Source organism: Symphalangus syndactylus, chromosome 11, assembly GCF_028878055.3.
Source record: "Symphalangus syndactylus isolate Jambi chromosome 11, NHGRI_mSymSyn1-v2.1_pri, whole genome shotgun sequence".
NCBI lineage: Eukaryota > Metazoa > Chordata > Mammalia > Primates > Hylobatidae > Symphalangus > Symphalangus syndactylus.
This window is the reverse complement of record NC_072433.2, coordinates 36646853-36664776: the sequence shown is the minus strand read 5'-3', so window position 1 is coordinate 36664776 and position 17924 is coordinate 36646853. Positions and strand designations below refer to the sequence as shown.

The 17924-nt window shown below is 55.1% G+C and overlaps 1 protein-coding gene across 3 annotated transcripts in view; it reads left to right on the top strand.

Moving 5' to 3' along the window:
* The window catches only part of CPNE2 (copine 2), a 56159-nt gene that overhangs the window by 36499 nt on the left and 1736 nt on the right, over positions 1-17924 (top strand). For 2 of the 3 annotated variants that reach the window (XM_055298931.2, XM_055298932.2), the window contains 3 exons: positions 6354-6405; positions 8724-8857; positions 17622-17858. In XM_055298931.2, coding sequence (XP_055154906.1) covers positions 6354-6405; positions 8724-8857; positions 17622-17858 — 423 coding nt within the window. Of the gene's footprint in view, positions 1-6353; positions 6406-8723; positions 8858-10104; positions 10297-17621; positions 17859-17924 lie in introns of those variants that run through there. The other variant, XM_055298933.2, reaches the window with a different exon arrangement.

Sequence of the window (17924 nt, the reverse complement as noted above, 5' to 3'; positions counted from 1 at the left end):
CACCCCGCAGCTAACTTTTGTATTTTTAGTAGAGAGTTTTACCATGTTGACCAGGCTGGTCTCAAACTCCTGACCTCAGGTGATCCACCGGCCTCAGCCTCCCAAAGTGCTGGGATTACAGGCCTGAGCCACTGTGCCCAGTGCAGATAAACAATTTTTAAAGTACAAGTATGTCCTGAATATTGCATGGGACATACTTATACTTAAATCATCCATTGTTTATCTGAAATTCAAGGTTTTGTATGGATCTAGGGGTACAAGTATAGTTGTATTACGAGGATGTATTGTGTGAAATATGGACATTTAGTGTATTCATCACCTAAATAAAGTACATTGTACCCAGTAGGTGTCATTTCATCCATCACCCTTCCACCCTCCCGCTGTGTGGAGTCCTCAGTGTCTGTTATTCCCCTCTGTGTGTCTGTTCTGTGTGCACCCATTGTTTAGCTCCGTCTTATAAGGGAGAACATGCAGTTTTTTGTTTTCTGTTTCTGAGTCATACTGGGCATCCTGTATTCGATATGGCAACACTAAAGACAGGTAGTGTCATCGGTGCTGAGGTGGGGGCACCGTAGGCCTGTGGGGAGCCGAAGAGGTAACCCAACCCAGCTTGGGGCCATCAGGCTTCCCTGGAGGGGGCAAGCTCTAAACCAAGAGGGGAAGGGGAAGTAGCAGAGTGACTAGGGGTGGCAGTGGGGCAGGGGGAGCCTTCAGGGCAGAGAACAGCCTGTGTGAAGGCTGCAGGACGAGCTGGAGGAGCTGGCAGAGGCGGGTGACAGACCCTCCATTGGAGGTGAGCAGGGTGGAGACAGATGTGGGCATTAAAGGGCCACGGGAACCCCTGCAGGGACCACATAGGGGCTCATCAGCAGATTGGCATTTCTAAAGGCCTCTCTTGGCTGCTGAGTGGGGCGTGGCTAGGGCAAGAGTGGGCAGAGTGGAGGGTGGAAAGAAGGGGCGAAGGCAAGGAGACTCAGGGCAGAGGCCAGGACTATCTGTGTGACCAAGTGAGTGTGGGCCGAAGAGGTCACCAAGATTTCCAACTGGGCACTGAGGCGGGGGTGGTGCTGCTTACTGAGATAAGGAACAGGGTGGGTGCTAGGCTCAGCAGGGGAGGTGGTAAGGTGGGAGTCCCAGGAGAAAGGTGGATGATGGCTGGGCACAGTGGCTCATGCCTATAATACCAGCACTTTGGGACACTGAGGCAGACGGATCATTTGAGGTCAGAGAGTTTGAGATCTTCCTGGCCAGCGTGGCGAAACCCTGTCTCTACTAAAAATACAAAAATTAGCCCAGCGTGGTGGCACATACCTGTAATCCCAGCTACTTGGGAATCACTTGAACTCGGGAGGCAGTGGTTGCAGTGAGCCGAGATTGCGCCACTGCACTCCAGCCTGGGCAACAGAGTGAGACTCTGTCACAAAAAAAAAAAAAGAAAAAAAAAAAAAGATAAGTGGATGATGGGTCAATGGGTTTGGGCTCTGGGGAGACAGAGAGAGCCCTGGCCACCTGGGCCAGGACCCATGGTGCCACCTCGGAGGATGAGATTGCTAGGGAGACAGGTGGAGTGAGAAACAGCCACATGAGGTGGGGTGCAGTGGCTCACACCTGTAATTTCATGCTTTGGGAGGCCAAGGCAGGAGGATTGCTTGAGCCAGGAGTTCAAGACCAGTCTGGGCAACACAGTGAAACCCTGTCTCTAGAAAATTTAAAAGTTGGCTGGGTGCAGTGGCTCACTCCTATAATCTTAGCACTTTGGGACGCTGGGGAGGGCGGATCACAAGGTGAGGAGTTCAAGACCAGCCTGGGCAACATGGTGAAACCCTGTCTCTACTAAAAATATAAAAATTAGCTGGATGTGGTGGCGGGAGTCTGTAATCCCAGCTACTCGGGAGGCTGAGGCAGGAAGATCTCTGGAGCCCAGTGAGCTATGCATGCACTGCACTCCAGCCTGGGTGACAGAGTGAGACTCTGTCTCTAAAAAATTAATTAATTAATTAATTAAAATAAAAAAAGAAACAGCTGCGTGAGAGAGCCAGGCAGAGGAAGCGGAGACTGAGCCGGAGCAGAGCGGGGCGGAAGTGAAGGAGGGAGGGGCAGAAAGCAAACCCATAAGTAGCAGCATTTATTGGGCCCTTAGAATGTTCTAGATACCACTCTGCCTGCTTTACCAGTTTCAACTAATTCTCACCAAAGCCAATGAGGTAGGCTCTGTTATGAACCCATTTTGATCATTGAGGAAGCCAAGCAGTCGGGGCTCGGGGAGGAGGGAGTAGGGTTGGAGGCTGCCCCTGGCCTGGTGATGTAAGGCTGAGAAGAGGCCGTCCGTTTCACTGACCACAGCTGGGGCCATTACAGCAGAGACAAGACGGGGAGGGGAGAAGGGCATGGAGACATCAGCCAGTGTGGCAGTCAGCCAGCGTGGAAGTCACCTGGCTGTGAGGGAGGGGAAGGGGCAGGTCAAGCAGGTCTAAAGGCTGAGGAGGAGCCAGGAGAGGCGTGGAGGTGAATTGAAAGGGGGTCCCTGAGGTGTGGTTGTGGGTAGTCCTGGGGCAGGAAGCGGGGGCTCCTCATAGAACCACGGGCACCAGGGGAGGGGTGATTTGGTGGCTCAGAGATGGAGACGTCAATGAGGGCAGAAGCTGTGATGCTGGGGAGTCGCTGCGGACAGGGGCAGGGAATGCCGTCCCATTTTACAGGGCAATAAACCAAGGCTTGGAGCCTCAAAATGACATGCCCAAGGTCATGTTCACCAACCGGGCAGATGGACTCTAAAGTTTCTTCTCAGAATCTGTTGCCTTCCCATGAGAAGCCTGTGGGATGTGAGCCCAGAGAGCTCCTAAGTCTGCACATGGGTCTTGCTCGGCCAGTGCCCCTTCTTGTCTGCCCTGCTGTGCCGCATTGCTGTTTCTAGAATGAATTTTTGCCTCCTGTCCTCTCTGGTCCTCGCTGGGGAGGATGATTTTCACCTAGAATTTCGGGGAGTGGCCCAAGGGCCAGGGCAGGAGAGGTGGGTGTCCTGGCTCCCTGTGGTGTGAGGCTACGCCTCAGATGGGACCAAAGCTGGGCCACAGTGATGCCATTCGGGGGGCAGGGTGAGCTGGCACGGCTGGGCCCAGCACGAGCCCGTTGCTAGGACACCAGCCAGCTTTCAAAGAACTGAATGAGGTGTTTTCTTGAGCAAAAGCCTCCTTGTAAATGTCACAGGGCGATGCTGGGGAGGCCGGGGCTTGGCCAGGCTGGAGTGCCCGGCAGTGCCAAGAAAGATGCTGCATCCCGGCTAGGAAAGGACAGATGCTGTGTCCCACCTCCCCCTGCCACAGGAGCCGCCAGGCCTGGCCCCTCCTGGCCCCTCACCCTCTCTGGCATTCTGACTTGCCTCACTCCTGCTGCCTGAAACTCCTTCATTCACTCCCACCTCAGGGCCTTTGCACATGGCCTTCACTCAGCCTGCTGCTCCCTCTCCTGGGCTTCTGCCACCTATTTTCACCTAGAATTTCGGGGAGTGGCCTGCCCTCTGGGAGCCATGCTCACTCTCACATGGGGGCCCTTCTTCCTGCCCAGAGCCCTGCCCTCATGGAACACCTGGCCTGCAGTGTGCAGTGCTATTATTGTTTGTTGACAGAATGAATTTGGGACCTAGCCCAAATTTGGGACCCTAGGCCTGAACAAACAGAGGGGTCGGTTCTCTGAGGGTGGGAAGCTAGAAGGAGCCAGAAGGAGCACGCGACCAGGCTGCCTCCCTTTGAGACCTCAGTTTCTCCCTGAGGGTGGCCCAGATGATCCCAGAGAGAACTCCTGCCCCAGAGAGTGGCTGAGGGGCTCAGGACACGTTTCCCTTTGGAGATGGCATGAGGTCTTGGCCCTTCAACGTGAGCAGAGTTACTCAGATGAGGAACGGGATCTGGGCAGAAGGCACAGTCTGTGCAAAGGTCTGGAAGGAGGGGGAGCATACTCTGCAGGTGGGGAAACTGAGGCTCAGAGAGGACAGTCACTCTGAGATCCCTTGGGCTTTCTCCATGCCCCACCCCCTGCCTCTACCACCTGCCTCAGCCAGGGCCTCAAGGAACTGAGCCTGAAGTAACTCCCTGACCTCAAGGCTGAGCCAGGCCAGGTTGGGTGAACAGGGCCATTGGCTGTCAGAAGGCAACAGGAGTCCCAGGACAAAGGCCTGTGGCCGGCAGCCAGTCCCCAGGGGCCCCTCATCAGCTTCTGTGGCCTCCAGGAACTTGTCCTGTTTATGACTTTTCTCAGGCAAACCAGGGCAGCCAGTATGGGAGGGGCTGAGCTGCCACTGCTGGTAGCATGGACACTTGTCCCCAGGCCCCACTGTGTGACCTGGGCACTCCCTGGCCCTCTGGGAACCTCACTCTTTCCAGCTATGAAATGGAGTTGCTAGAGGAGGCAACCTCTGGGGCCTCTGGAGCAGATGGACAACCTTCCACAGCCCCCCTGACCAGAAGGCTGGGCCCTCCCCAAATAAAGGGGAGGGGAAGAGTGGGGATGAACAGTGGGGGGCCCGAGAAGGCAAAATATTCCTCCACCCCTATCAGCAGGGGGCTTTCCCACTGTGGTCTCTAAAATCTCCTAAAATCTGATTTTTCGGGAAGTCTTTGGCCCAAGGGAGGCCTGTTTCCCTGGCAACCATTTTCTCTCTCAGCCCCTCCATACAAGCCCCCCTCGTAATCTCTATAGAGGCTCAGGCAGTCTCCATGGCAACAGGGACCTCCAGCCCCCACACCTGGAGCCCAGACTGGGGACAGGGTGAAGGGGGCCCTGGACAGGGACAGGACCCAAGAGGGACACCAGAGGACTGGCTCTGTGCTAGGCACCTAAAGCGGACAGCAAAGAACGGAAAACCCCATTGCCCGAAACAGGGAGGAGTCCTCCTGATGCCTCCCCTCCCCCGGGCTGCCAGAGAGGCCAGACTGAGCTCCACTACTGGGTCCCTGCCCTCTCCCCCAGGAGTAAGACCAACTCCCACCCCCAGGGGAGGGGAGGGCACTGGGTCTCAGGCCCATTCGACCGTGTGGCTCTGGTGCCTGGCTTCCCTTTTCTGGGCCTCAGTTTGTTTATTTGTAAAATGGGGACGCTGGATGCAGGAGAGCCTCCCAGTACCCCCGTCATCGTGTCTTGGAGCTGAAGCGTCTGTCTGAGATTGTCTGTGCCCAGACAAAAGCCCTCCCCCTGCAGCTGAGGACCGGGGAGGCGGTCGCTTTGCCCTGGGCACCCCTCCACCCTCCTCATTGAAAATCCCTGGGGGAGGAACGCCTTTGGAGGTTAGTGTGAGCTCTGGTGGTAGCCTGACCTCAGTTCGAGTCCCAGCTCTGCCCGCCAGGAAATGTGGGAAAATTCTAGTCCACTCTGTGTCTGTTTTGTCATCCATAAGATGAGGTGATAACAGGTGCCCTTCCATTGGGGTGTTGTGAGGAAGGAGTAAGGGGATTCCGGCACAGCACTGAATGTGGATGTGGTACGTGGTAGGAAGGGGGATGAGGGGGATTTGGGGCTGTAGGGCTGCAGGGGAGGGAAGAAAGGAGGGGTTGTCCCCCATCTGAGCTCTGCAGCATCTCCCCAGGCCCTGGGTTCTGCAGGCACTGCAGTCTCACCCACAGCCCTGAACGGGGCCAGTTATGAGTCCTTCTGTACCCCGAAGCCATGTGAGCAGCAGCAGCCGGATGTGATGGGTGCAGCAATGTCCCGGAGGCTGTCCGGGTCAGCCTCTGATGATCCTCTGGGGCTGAGTGCTGGGCCTGGAGGCAGAGAAGCAGGATGAGTCCCTGGGGAGCCTGTGATAGCCCCATCCGCTCCTCTTGCAGCCCCCTTACACTCCCTGATCGCCAGGTCAGCTCTGAGCGGGCTGTCAGCTCACCCCCGTTTGGCTGTCTGGCACAAGGCGGGCTCCCCTCTAAGCCCCTTTGCTTACTATTAAGGTAGGGAAAGCCTCTGAAGCCCAGAGAAGCGGTGCTCTAATTGTGGAGCCCACATCCAGCAGTAGCAGTGATGAGGGAGCATCCTGGAACCCTGGCCCGCAGGGGAATCCCTGTCCCACCCAGGACTCTTAGAGGACTGACGGGGCATAGGCAGCGCCAGTCCCCAGAAGAGCCCAGGGTGACACACCAGGGTCTCAGTTTCCTCCACTATGAGGAGAGGGTGGTTGGGCCTCTCTGTGGGTCACACCCAGCAGTGGAGATGAAAAGCAGATGTGGGGGGTATCAGTGGCATAGAGGAGGGTAGGGGTGGGGGTTACGAGCCGGTGCTCTCAAAGGGAGGCTTGGCCTGGCAGTGGGTGGCGGCCTGGGTCTGGGTTTGGGGGCGGGAGGCTGCAGCTCAGCGTTTTCTCTGCGTTTCAGGTCTCCCATGAGTTTGCCATCAACTTCAACCCCACCAACCCCTTCTGCTCAGGTGAGTGTCAGACCCACCGGCAGCTGCCCTGTGTTTGCTACAGGCCGGGCCAGCTCCCTGGGTGGAGGGAGGGCAGAGGACAGGTTTTCATTTCTTTCTCCTTTCCCCTCCCCCTTACTGTTGTTCAGAGTGACAGAGGGGGAAGAGCTGCAGTTTGGAGTCAGATAGTCCTGGATTCAAGGCCAGCTGCTGCCCTTCCTAGCTGTGGGACCTTGGAAAGGTCACTGTACCTCTTGGGCCTTTGCCTCCTTACCTGCTCCAGGAAAACTATGACAGCTGCTCTTCTCACTTTACTGGGTGATTCAGTGAGAATTACAGGAAGCCACTGACAGGAAGCCCTGTGTAAACCAGGAGGAGGTGAGGGTGGCACCAGACACACCTGCTTTCACCTCCTTCCCACCCACCCCCTTGCTGGGAAGGCCAGCCCTGCTCTGGGAGGGGATCAGGGGGAAGCAGGGGCTGGGAAGTGAGTGTGGTGTCTGTGTTCATCCCCACTCCTGGGCCTAAGAGGGTTTCTGAGCCTCCTAGGGACAGTTAAGAAACTATTAGAGGCCGCATGCCGTGGCTCATGCCTGTAATCCCAGCACTTTGGGAAGCTGAGGCAGGAGGAGCGCTTGAGCCTAGGAGTTCAAGACCAGCCTGGGCAATAGAGGGAGACCCCGTTTCTACAAATTAAAAAAATTACCCAGGCATGGTGGTGTATGCCTGTGGTCCCAGCTACTCAGGAGGCTGAGGTGGGAGGAAAGAAAGAGAGAGATGGGGAGGGGAAGGGAGGGTCACACCTGTAATCCCAGCACTTTGGAAGGCCGAGGTGGGTAGATCAGAGGTCAGGAGTTCAAGACCAGCCTGGCCAAGATTGTGAAACCCCGTCTGTACTAAAACTACAAAAATTAGCCAGGCGTGGTGGTGCGCTCCTGTAATCCCAGCTACTCAGGAGGCTGAGGTGGGAGAATCACTTGAACCCAGGTAGCAGAGGTTGCAGTGAGCTGAGATCATGTCACTGCACTCCAGCCTGGGTAACAGAGTAAGACTCTGTCTCAAAAAAAAAAAAAAAAAAAAGGAAGGAGAAGACAAAGAAAGGAAAGAGAGAGACAGGAAAGGAAAGGAAAGGAAGGGAAGGGGAAGGGGAAGGGAGAAGGAGGGAGGGAGGGAGGAAGGAAGGAAGGAAAGGAAGGGAGGGAGGAGGGGAGGGAGGGAGGGAGGGAGGAAGAAAGGAAGAAAGAAAGAGAGAAAGAAAAAGGAAGATGGAAGGAAGGGAGGGATGGAGGAAGGGAGGAAGAAAACTCTGAGTGGAGGAGAGGGGATGCAGGTGGGTATGGAAGAGGGCTGTTTCTACCATCATGAGACCTTTCAGCCTAGGACTTGGCTTCAACATAACATCTACCTTCTCTGGGGATCCCCAAAGCTGGGCCAGGCTGTCTGATTTGGGGTAGATCTCCAGAGATATTTTGGTTGGTCAACTTCATCCCTGGCCAGAGGCCTCTGGGCAGGGCTACAGGGCAGTGTGCTCATAACAGCAGCTGTTTACAGAGCACCTACTCTGTACAGGCACTGTGCAAATGCCTCAATCCCCCAACCCTGAACAGAAGCCATAGCATATCCAGAATGGACCTCCAGATGGCTTCCCATGGTCTCAAAGCATCACTGCAAGCTTTGCCAAGCCCCTTCTTTGGAAAGGCCTGAGAGACCCCCCTCCTGCCAACTGCCAGAGTGTAGATTATCAGTCCCATTGACAGATAAACATATAGCCTCAGAAAGATTAAACTACTTGCCGCAGGTCCCACAGCTAAGAAAGGCAGAATTTAGGCTGGACGCGGTGACTCACGCCTGTAATCCCAGCACTTTGGGAGGCCAAAGTGGGCAGATCACCTGAGGTCAGGAGTTTGAGACCAGCCTGGGTAACATAGCAAAACCCTGCCTCTACTAAAAATACAAAAATTAGCCGGGTGTGGTGACACATGCCTGTAGTCCCAGCTAGTTGGGAGGCTGAGGCAGGAGAATTGCTTTAACCTGGGAGGTGGAGATTGCAGTGAGCCAAGATCCTGTCACTGCACTCCAGCCTGGGTGACAGAGCAAGACTCCGTCTCAAAGAAAAGGCAGGATTCAAACTCTTCAGCCTGTCTGACTTCACATTCAGGGCTCTTGGCTTTCTACCATGCTGGCCCTTCCCTCTGGCAGCTTCCAGTCTCAGGAGGCCTATGCTAGCCATGGCAGGGCCATTTTGGGTAAGCATGAAATAGATGCTTTATCAGCAGGGAGATGAGAGTGGGTATGGGGTCAGGGAGACCTGGCTGATCCAGACTCTTCTCCCGAGGCAGGTGTGGATGGTATTGCCCAGGCGTACTCAGCTTGCCTGCCCCACATCCGCTTCTACGGTCCTACCAATTTCTCCCCCATCGTCAACCACGTGGCCCGGTTTGCGGCCCAGGCCACACAGCAGCAGACGGCCACGGTGAGTAGGCAGCTGCAAGCCAGGCATGCCAGGAACCACGCACGTCCTCTGGGCTGGGGAGCAGGATATTCTGCCTTCTCTTTGCTTTAAATCCTAGTGGACACCTCTGGGCCTTGCTTTACCTTCACGTATTGTAAGAGTTGAGTCAAGCTTAACTTGATTGGTCCTGTCTTCCTGGAGCCCAGACTGGAGAAAGCAAATCCATTCGTGCTGAGCAGGAAGCAGGGCTGTGATCAATGGGAGATGTCTCCCCAGGGCGAGGTACTCGTTATTCCCACAAGAGTAACAAGATGGAAAACTGGAGGTGGTGATCCCTGAGGCCCTAACACTGACCCTTCTGAGCCACCTAGTTCCAATCAGAGCTGCCCCTGCCTCACACTGAGGGCTACTGAACTGTCTGGCCCTGGCCCTACACTCAGCAACAAGCCTAGAGCCTCACTGGCCCAGCCTGATGCTGCCAAAGTAGCTGCATGGCATCTGGAATATATGGTAAGCAGCCATCCCAGGCATCTGCAACCCTGGTCTCCCTTCCCTTCTCCCGCCCCCAGCTGCAGACTGGCTCCCAGGCAGGCCCTACTGGCAGGGTTTGATGCCAGTGATGGGGTCACCAAGGGTCACCTTGCCCACCTCCCCATTTCCACCATGACCTGCCCTTGCCTCTCTCTGCAGTATGAGTTGAGGGGTCTTCTCCCCCTGCCCTAAGGGCAGTTATCTGATGTCCCTTCTGCCTTCTCCTGACCTTGGGGACCTGACTGACCTACATGTCCTATGCATAGGACTTCTTAGCCCCTGACCCAGCCCTGCTCCTCAGGCTCCAGCACCATGATGGGGAATCAGGCACCCAGCCTGGATGCTGGTCTGGGTTGAGGAGACTTGACTCCAATTCCTTTCTGGCCACTACCTCCTGGGAGACCTCGGCCAGCCCCTGCCCCTTTCTCATCTTCCACCTCCATTGAAAGAAGAGGGTTGCTGAAGTCACTTCTACAGTGTTCATTTCACTAGACTCTAACATATCCCAAATTCACCCACTTCCCCTTGGCCACAGGTCTCTCACTGGACCCTGCAGCTGCCCTCACCACTCCTCACACCACCAGTCCACAAGCTACCATTTGTTTCCCCCACTGGAGGGTCAGATCCAGCTGCTGCCCTGCCAAAAACCCTTCGCCATCAGATTGGATCCCCTGAGGCCAGCCTCTGCCTTCCTTACCGACCCGCTTACTGACTGCACAGCCCTTTCCTTCTCTTAGGATGATTCTGCCACCTAACCCCCTCTGTGTTCTTCGAGCACTCCCAGCTGTTCCCCCGCAGGTCCTTCCTGGACTCTGCAAGGCTCTCCCTCAGGGCTTCCTCCCCCAAGCAGCCTTCCCTGACCACCTATGTGAAGCAGATCTCTTGCCTTCTCTGCCTGTTCCTGGCTGACCCTGATGATGGTTGGCAACATCTAGTTCACATCCTTCTCTCCGCACCTGGTCCAGCACCTGGGCTGTGCAGGCTCATCATGCTGTGAATGGATGAAGTCAGCACTGGCTGAGGGATGTGAGTTGTACAAGCTCAGTCAGAGCCTCCTCCCCCAGGGAAAGGGACCTGGTCCCATGCCTAAGGGGACCATTGGGACCAGCCAGAGGAGGGAGGCACCTGGTCACCAGGGAGGTGGCAGTTGACTTCTGGGAGGTGGTGGGAAAGATAGTGCAACTGCCCAGTGGGTTCACCTTACCCACTGCCTAGACAGAATGATTTATCAAGACAGGGGAATTGCAATGGAGAAAGAGTAATTCACACAGAGCCGGTTGTGCAGGAGACCGGACTTTTATTATTACTCAAATCAGTCTCCCCGAGCATTTGGGGATCAGAGTTTTTAAAGATAATGTGGCAAGGAGAAGCTTGGAAAGTGGGGAGTGCTGATTGGTCAGGCTGGAGATGGAATCATAGGGGGTTGAAGTGAGTTTTTCTTGCTGTCTTCTGTTCCTGGGTACGATGGCAGAACTGATTGAGCCAGATTACCGGTCTGGGTGGTGTCAGCTGATCCATGGAGTGCAGGGTCTGCAAAATATCTCAAGCACTGATCTTAGGTTTCACAATAGTGACATCCCTAATTTGGGGAGGTTCAGACTCTTGGAGCCAGAGGCTGCATGACTCCTAAACTGTAATTTCTAATCTGTAGCTGATTTGTTAGTCCTGCAAAGACATACTGGACCCCAGGCAAGAAGAGGGTCTTTTTGGGAATGGGCTGTTATCAGTTTGTTTCAGAGTCAAACCAAGAGCTGAATCCCTTCCCAAAGTTAGTTTGGCCTATACCGAGGAATAAACAAGGACAGTTGAAGGGTTAGAAGCAAGATGGAGTCAGTTAGGTCTGATTTCTTTCGCTGTCATAATTTCCTCAGTTATAATTTTGCAAAGGCGGTTTCAATAGGAGCAGGCAGGGGCAGAGCCTGTTCTGATGGTTCAGGAGACAGCAGAGGATCTGTGGGAAAAATGGGTACCCTGGAGTGGCAGGTGCCAGGGTTTGAATCCTGCTGCTGTCACTTCCTCACTTCCTCACTGTGTGACTTGGGCAAGTCACGTCACCTTAGTTTCCTCATTTGTACAGTGGGAAAACTAATAGGATCAATCAGGAGGAGGTAGTATTAGGATTAAATAAGATCACTCAGCACCTGGCACCCAAAAAGACCTGAGGGACAGAGAAGGACAGGTCAGCAAAGCGCTCAGGGAAGCGTGGCCAGGGTAGAGGGAACAGGAAGCGCAGGACGTGGAGGCAGCACCCGGCCAGAAGGAGCTCAGAGTGCCAGAAGGAGCGTCCCGGCCCTGACACTGGCAACTCGGAGCCTGGGGCATGTTTCTTCTTAATGGAATGGAATGTTTCCTGCTCTAAACCCATTTCCTCTTTCTGTTTTTTGAGACAGAGTTTCGCTCTTGTTGCCCAGGCTGGAGTGCAATGGTGTGATCTCGGCTCACTGCAACCTCCACCTCCCGGGTTCAAGCGATTCTCCTGCCTCAGCATCCTGAGTAGCTGGGATTACAGGTGCCCACCACCACGCCCAGTTAATTTTTTGTATTTTTAGTAGAGATAGGGTTCCACTATGTTGGCCAGGCCTGTCTCGAACCCCTGTCCTCAGGTGATCCTCCCGCCTCAGCCTCCCAAAGTGCTGGGATTACAGATGTGAGCCACTGCACCCAGACCCATTTCCTCTTATGAAATGGGCATAGTAAACCCCCAGTGTGCTGTGAGGACCTAGGTGCAGGCTTAATGGGCAGTAACTGGGAAGGGTCTGGGAGGGATTTTTTTTTTTTTTTTGAGACAAAGTCTCATTCTGTTGCCCAGGCTGAAGTGCAGTGGCACAGTCTCAGCTCATTGCAATCTTCACCTCCTGGGTTCAAGCGATTCCCCTGACTCAACCTCCTGAGTAGCTGGGATTACAAGCACCTGCTACCATGCTGGGCTAATTTTTGTATTTTTAGTAGAAACAGAGTTTCACCATGTTGGCCACGCTGGGTCTTGAACTCCTGACCTCAACTGATCCGCCCACCTCAGCCTCCCAGAGTGCTGGGATTACAGACGTGAGCCACGGCACCTGGCCGGGATTTTTTTTTTTTTTTTTTTTTTTTAATTCCTGGGTTTGCTGGGCTAGAACTGGCTAGAGAGGGCACAGCAAGAGGCAGGCTTCAGCTTGCACTCCCTCCTGTTCGGGTGCCAGGCCATTGTCCCACCCAGTCTTGTCCACCCTGAGCAGGCTTTCAAAGGGATAGAAAAAGAAAGTCTTGCATGTTTGTTTAAGGGGAAAAATGTGGGGCAGGGAGCGGGCGTGCAGCCCAGTGTTAGCGCCAGGGACCTTTCACTGCAGCACCTGCAGAGCTGGGGCAGGACTGGGCAGGAACCAGGGTCCTGGGAAGAGGTCGGTCTATATCTGCTGGACCCAGGTCTGAGTGGGTTTGGGCCCCAGGAAAGGCCAGGAAGGGCATTTGTGTGTTCTGGGGAGCAGCTGCGGAGAGCTCCCCAGAGGGAAGAAGCAGAAGGACTTGAGGCCCAAGCACCTGGTGCTAGTCCTCTGGACATCCCAGCCACTTTTACTGCGACTTGGTCCTCCCAGCCTGGGGGAGGCAGCCACCTCCTGGCTCCCTTCTGCTGGAAAAGCTCTGTCACCCACCCAGGCTGTGTGACCTCAGGGGATGTCTGAGCATCTCTAACCTGCAGGAGTGGGGCCAAGGGACCTCTTATCAGGCCCTCCCACTCTGATGTCCAAGAACAGATAAGGCCATTCTCTATCTCCTGCCTTACCTTATCCCCTTGGCCTCAGGGTGCACCAGTGGAGGGGAGGTGGGGCTGCCTGGTGGTTCAGCCTCAAGCTCTGGGAGGTTCAAATCCCAGCTCCCCAACTTCCTGACTTCGTGGGACCCAGAGCAGGTAGCTTAAACTCTGTGAACTTGTTTCCTCATCTGTGCGACGAGGATAATGGAAACAGTCCCTGCCTTCTAGAACTAGATAGGCATAGAAATTGCTCAGCATAGTGCCTGGCACACATAAAGTGCTTCCCTGCTGGCCGAATCTTTTGGGGACACCTCTTGGGCTAGCATTCAGTGATGCCAAGCACAATTAGTCCCAAAGCAAAAGGAAGTCATTTATGAATTATCCCCTGATGGTTTTGTCAGCCGTTTTTTAGTTTGAGGAAGAATATTTGGTGTGGCTTCACCCTCCCCATCCCCAGACATATGTGCACCGATGCACACCCACGTACAGGAAATTGAGAGCAGGTGGTGGAAGCCTCTCTCTAGGCAGGGCTGCACTCTCCCATTCATTCACTCAACACATCTTTACCGAGCAACTTCTGCGTAGCACTGGGGAGACCATGATGAGTGAGACAGGGCCTCTGCCCTCCCAGAGCCTGCAGTCTAGTGAGGAGCCCTAGGCCAGGAGCAGGAGGCAGGGGGACTAAGCCTGAGGCGATGGGAGCACGGGCAGAGGTGGCATCCGACCCAGATGGAGGGCTCAGGAAAGGCTTCTTGGGAAAGTGACATGTGAGCTGAAACTTGGAGGATGCTTGAGTTAGCCTCATAAAGGATGTGTGTGCGTGGAGTGTCTCAGGCGGAGGGAACGAACGGCACGTGCCGAGGCCTGGAGGTTTGGTGTGTGGGTGTACCAGAAGGAAGGAATGTGTTGAAAGAGGAGGAGGTGGGGCGAGGTGAGGCTGAAAGGTAGGCCAGCTCCTGCGGGGCCTCGGAAGCCATTGAGGAATCTGGGTTTTCTCTGGAGGGCGATGGGGAGCCACTGGAAGGTCTTATGCAGGTTTGAGTGGGCCTTGGGGGTCTCCTATCTCAGGCCTTCATCTTTCCCTCTGTCTTGGCCCCTTGCTATTCATGGCCCATTCCTGGTTGGTCACCCAGGTGTCTGGTGTCCCCGTTGAGGGGGAGCTGGGAAGCACCCAGCCAGCTCCCTGGGAATTCCACCCACTCCCCTCGCAGGGTCCTCAGCTGCCAACTTCCCTGAAATGAGCTAGGGAGTAAGTGCAGCTTCCCTAGACTCTGTCTGGAACTGTTGTGGTCAAGTCAATTTCTTATAAATCAAATCACACATTAAATGCATTAGGGGAAGCAGTTGTTTACAGCCCTAGAAACCTGAAGAACCTCGGGGTAAAGGCAAGAGTTGCTTCGTCCTTGTTGGGAGTTGGGTTTTTGGATTCAATCTGACAGTGATGGGCTGTTTCTGGAGGTGGGAATGCTGGGGACAGGGTGAACCAGGGCCATCTGCAGAGACAACAGAGCCTGCAGAGCCTCTTCCAACCCCTTGCACCCGATTCCACCCTCCGTTCTCTCCATCTACAGCCCCCTCCCCTTTGATCTGTCCTGGGGGTAGGGCTGTGTAATAGACGTTTGAGGCTCCTGAGCAACTCTGGCTTTGTCCAGGCTGGGCGGGAAGCCGGGGACTTGTCAGCTGCACTTCCACTGCCGAGGTCTGGGCTGCTGACCTCAGGCGCAGCTGGGCACTCGCTGAGGCCAAGCCCCTGGGTGTGGGCATGGTGGCTGGTTGATTGGCACACAGGGGTGCGGGTTAAAGTCCAGTACCAGGGCTCTGGGCCCCACCCTGGGCTGCTATCCTGGATATTCAGGCCCTCAGACACTGGCGTGCTGGGTGGGAGGAAAGCTTTTCCCTGCCAGGTCCCTCTGTTGGAGACAATGACAGGCCACTGGTGCCAGTGGGCGGTGGAGGAGGACATCATGTAAAGAGCCCCAGCTTCGGAGTCAGCCAGGCTGGGTTCAATCTGGACTGTGCCAGTTCCCGGCTGTGAGGCCTCAACAAGTTACATCACCTGTCCGAGCTCCACTCCTCTAGAATGGGAGTCAGAGTGAGGGTGACAGGCAGGGTCTGTGTAGAGCTGTCACTGTGTGGTATCACCTCCTCTGGCCACTGGTGCCCACAGTCCTGCAGGAACCTGGCCCTGTCTGCCCCCAGGCTCCCCAGGGAGGAGGGCTGCCAGCTAAGAGGTAGGCCCAGGCCTGAGCCCCACACATCTCCTAGGCACGGGGCTAATAGAAAGGAGGGAGCCAGGAGGGCCATGTGTGGAGGGAGTGGGCACTGCCTGCCTGAACTGGAACGGGCTTGGAGACAGATCCCACCCACTGAAGGGTGGGGCCCGTTAGACCAAGGCCAAGCATTCTTTTCTTTCTTCATTGCTTGGCCTCTTAGTGTCTTTCTACCTGTCTGCTTAGGTGTCCCAGAAATATTGCCCTGGACTGTTTCTGATGGTATTGAGGTGGGGTTGGAGGGCCGCCTAAGGGAAGGGGCCCAGGAACAATGGTGGGCTGTCAAGGGTAGGGTCTGGATGGGCTTCTGAGGCCCCTCACAGCCAGGGATGGGGGGCTGGCAACAGTAGCCCTCCACTGTGGGATTCAGGCTGCCATCTCCATGGCAACAGGTATCCCCAGCCAAGGGATTGGTCTCTTAAAGGCACAGTGCTGGAGCTAGACCACTGCTGCCTGGAGCTGGAGGTGAGGGTGGTGGGGTCCGTGTCTCCACACAGCTCACCCTGCTCCTTCCCTCCACAGTTGTACTTGGTGGGCAGACAGGAACAAGGCACCCTGGAAGGCTGAGCTTGTAGCCTCTGCAACCTCCCCAAGGAACAAGCGACTTTGCTGGATATGAAGGTGGCCAAGGGCTGACCTGGGGTCCAGCTTGGTTCCACCCTTCTTAGCTCCATGACCTTGACTAGGCTAAGCCCCAGTTTCCTCTTCTGGAAGACTAAAGCCCCAAACAGAGGATATGAAGATCACAAGAGCTGATCTGTTGATGTTAGAGATGGGGGAAACTGAGCTTCCCCTAAAGGGGTCAGTGGGTACTAAGGACAGAGCTGAACTGAAAATAAGTTCTTGGCTGGGCGTGGTGGCTCACATCTGTAATCCCAGCACTTTGGGAAGCCGAGGCGGGTGGATCACCTGAGGTCAGGAGTTTGAGACCAGCCTGGCCATCGTGGTGAAACCCCAACTCTACTGAAAATACAAAAATTAGCCAGGCCTGGTGGCAGGTGCCTATAATCCCAGCTACTTGGGAGGTTGAGGCAGGAGAATCACTTGAACCCAGGAGGTGGAGGTTGCAGTGAGCCCAGGTTGTGTCAGTGTGGGCGACAGAGCGAGACTCAGTCTAAAAAAAAAGAGTTCTTGGCCAATTTGGAATCCTGGGCCCTCACCCTCGGATGGTCCAATGAGCCTTCCTGCACTTCACTCAGGCACACCCCGGCCCCACTTCACAGTTTGTATTTTATATATCTCCCACACTAATTATTCAATTTTTAAAATTTAATTTATAAAGAAACTCTATATCCCAGTGTAAATGAAAAAAGCAGTATCACTTGCCATAAATAGAGAGTAACAAAAATAAACACAACAAGCTGTACAATGGTATTAAAGTCTAGCCGGAGACTATTGTCTCCTCAAGCTCTGGGCTTCCTGCCTTCCCTTTCCGTTGATAAGAAGCTTAGCAAATGTTAGAGAGACGTGAAAGACACAGTAGTACCAAACCAAGACTTGCTCCTGGGTGCAGTTCATAGAATTGAAAGGCCCCTGCAAACCAGTCCTCTTCCGGGGTGACTTGATGACTTGATGGTGCTCAGTGCTGTGTTTGGGATGTGACCCAAATCCACTTATTTGTCAGCAGAGTCCCACACTCCTGGAAGCCCTGGCCCAGATGACCTGCTTTAGCTCCTGCAAGGTGTCTCAGATTGCCCTGTTGAGTAGGGAATGGAGGGGGTCACAGGTGCCCATGCCCAGGTGCAGCAGAGAGGGGGAGACCGGTCCCAGAGCAGCCCATCAGCCAGATGAGTCCTCCTGCACCAGCTGTGGGCCTGTCAGGAATGCAGCTGACTGGGCTACTGCCACGTCAGGCACATTATCTGCAACAACTCCCACTTTGCAGATGAAGAAACTGAGGCACTATGAGTCAAGTCAGTTGCCTAGAGTCCCACAGTGTAGCAACCGGCAAGGCCAGGCCCAGAGTCCAGGGCTCTCAGAGGCCCCAAGAGGGAGTCTACAATAACACACAGGACAGGAGGGGAGAGCAGTTTGTACTTCCTGCTGTGACCAGGTCAGAGTTTAGAGCATGAGAGGCCTGCAGGGGTGAGGTGCTGAGAGCAGGATGCATAGCGAGTTGTCTGGGACTTGGCTGCAGCTGGGTAAGATGCACTGCCTTCCTCCAGGACTCAGAGGGTTTGGGGTGGAGGGAGGGAGAAGGGGTGCCAGGGCCTCGGCCTTGCTGAGTGCCCCGTTGGCTCCCTCCCTGCAGCAGTACTTCATCCTCCTCATCATCACGGATGGGGTCATCAGTGACATGGAGGAGACGCGGCATGCCGTGGTGCAGGCTTCCAAGCTGCCCATGTCCATCATCATCGTGGGCGTGGGCAATGCGGACTTCGCTGCCATGGAGTTCCTGGATGGGGACAGCCGCACGCTGCGCTCCCACACGGGGGAGGAGGCAGCCCGCGATATTGTGCAGTTCGTTCCCTTTCGAGAGTTCCGCAACGTGAGTGTGGGCTTGGGCTGGGAGGGGGCGGTTACAGGATCCCAGCCACCATAGCTCATAATCAAG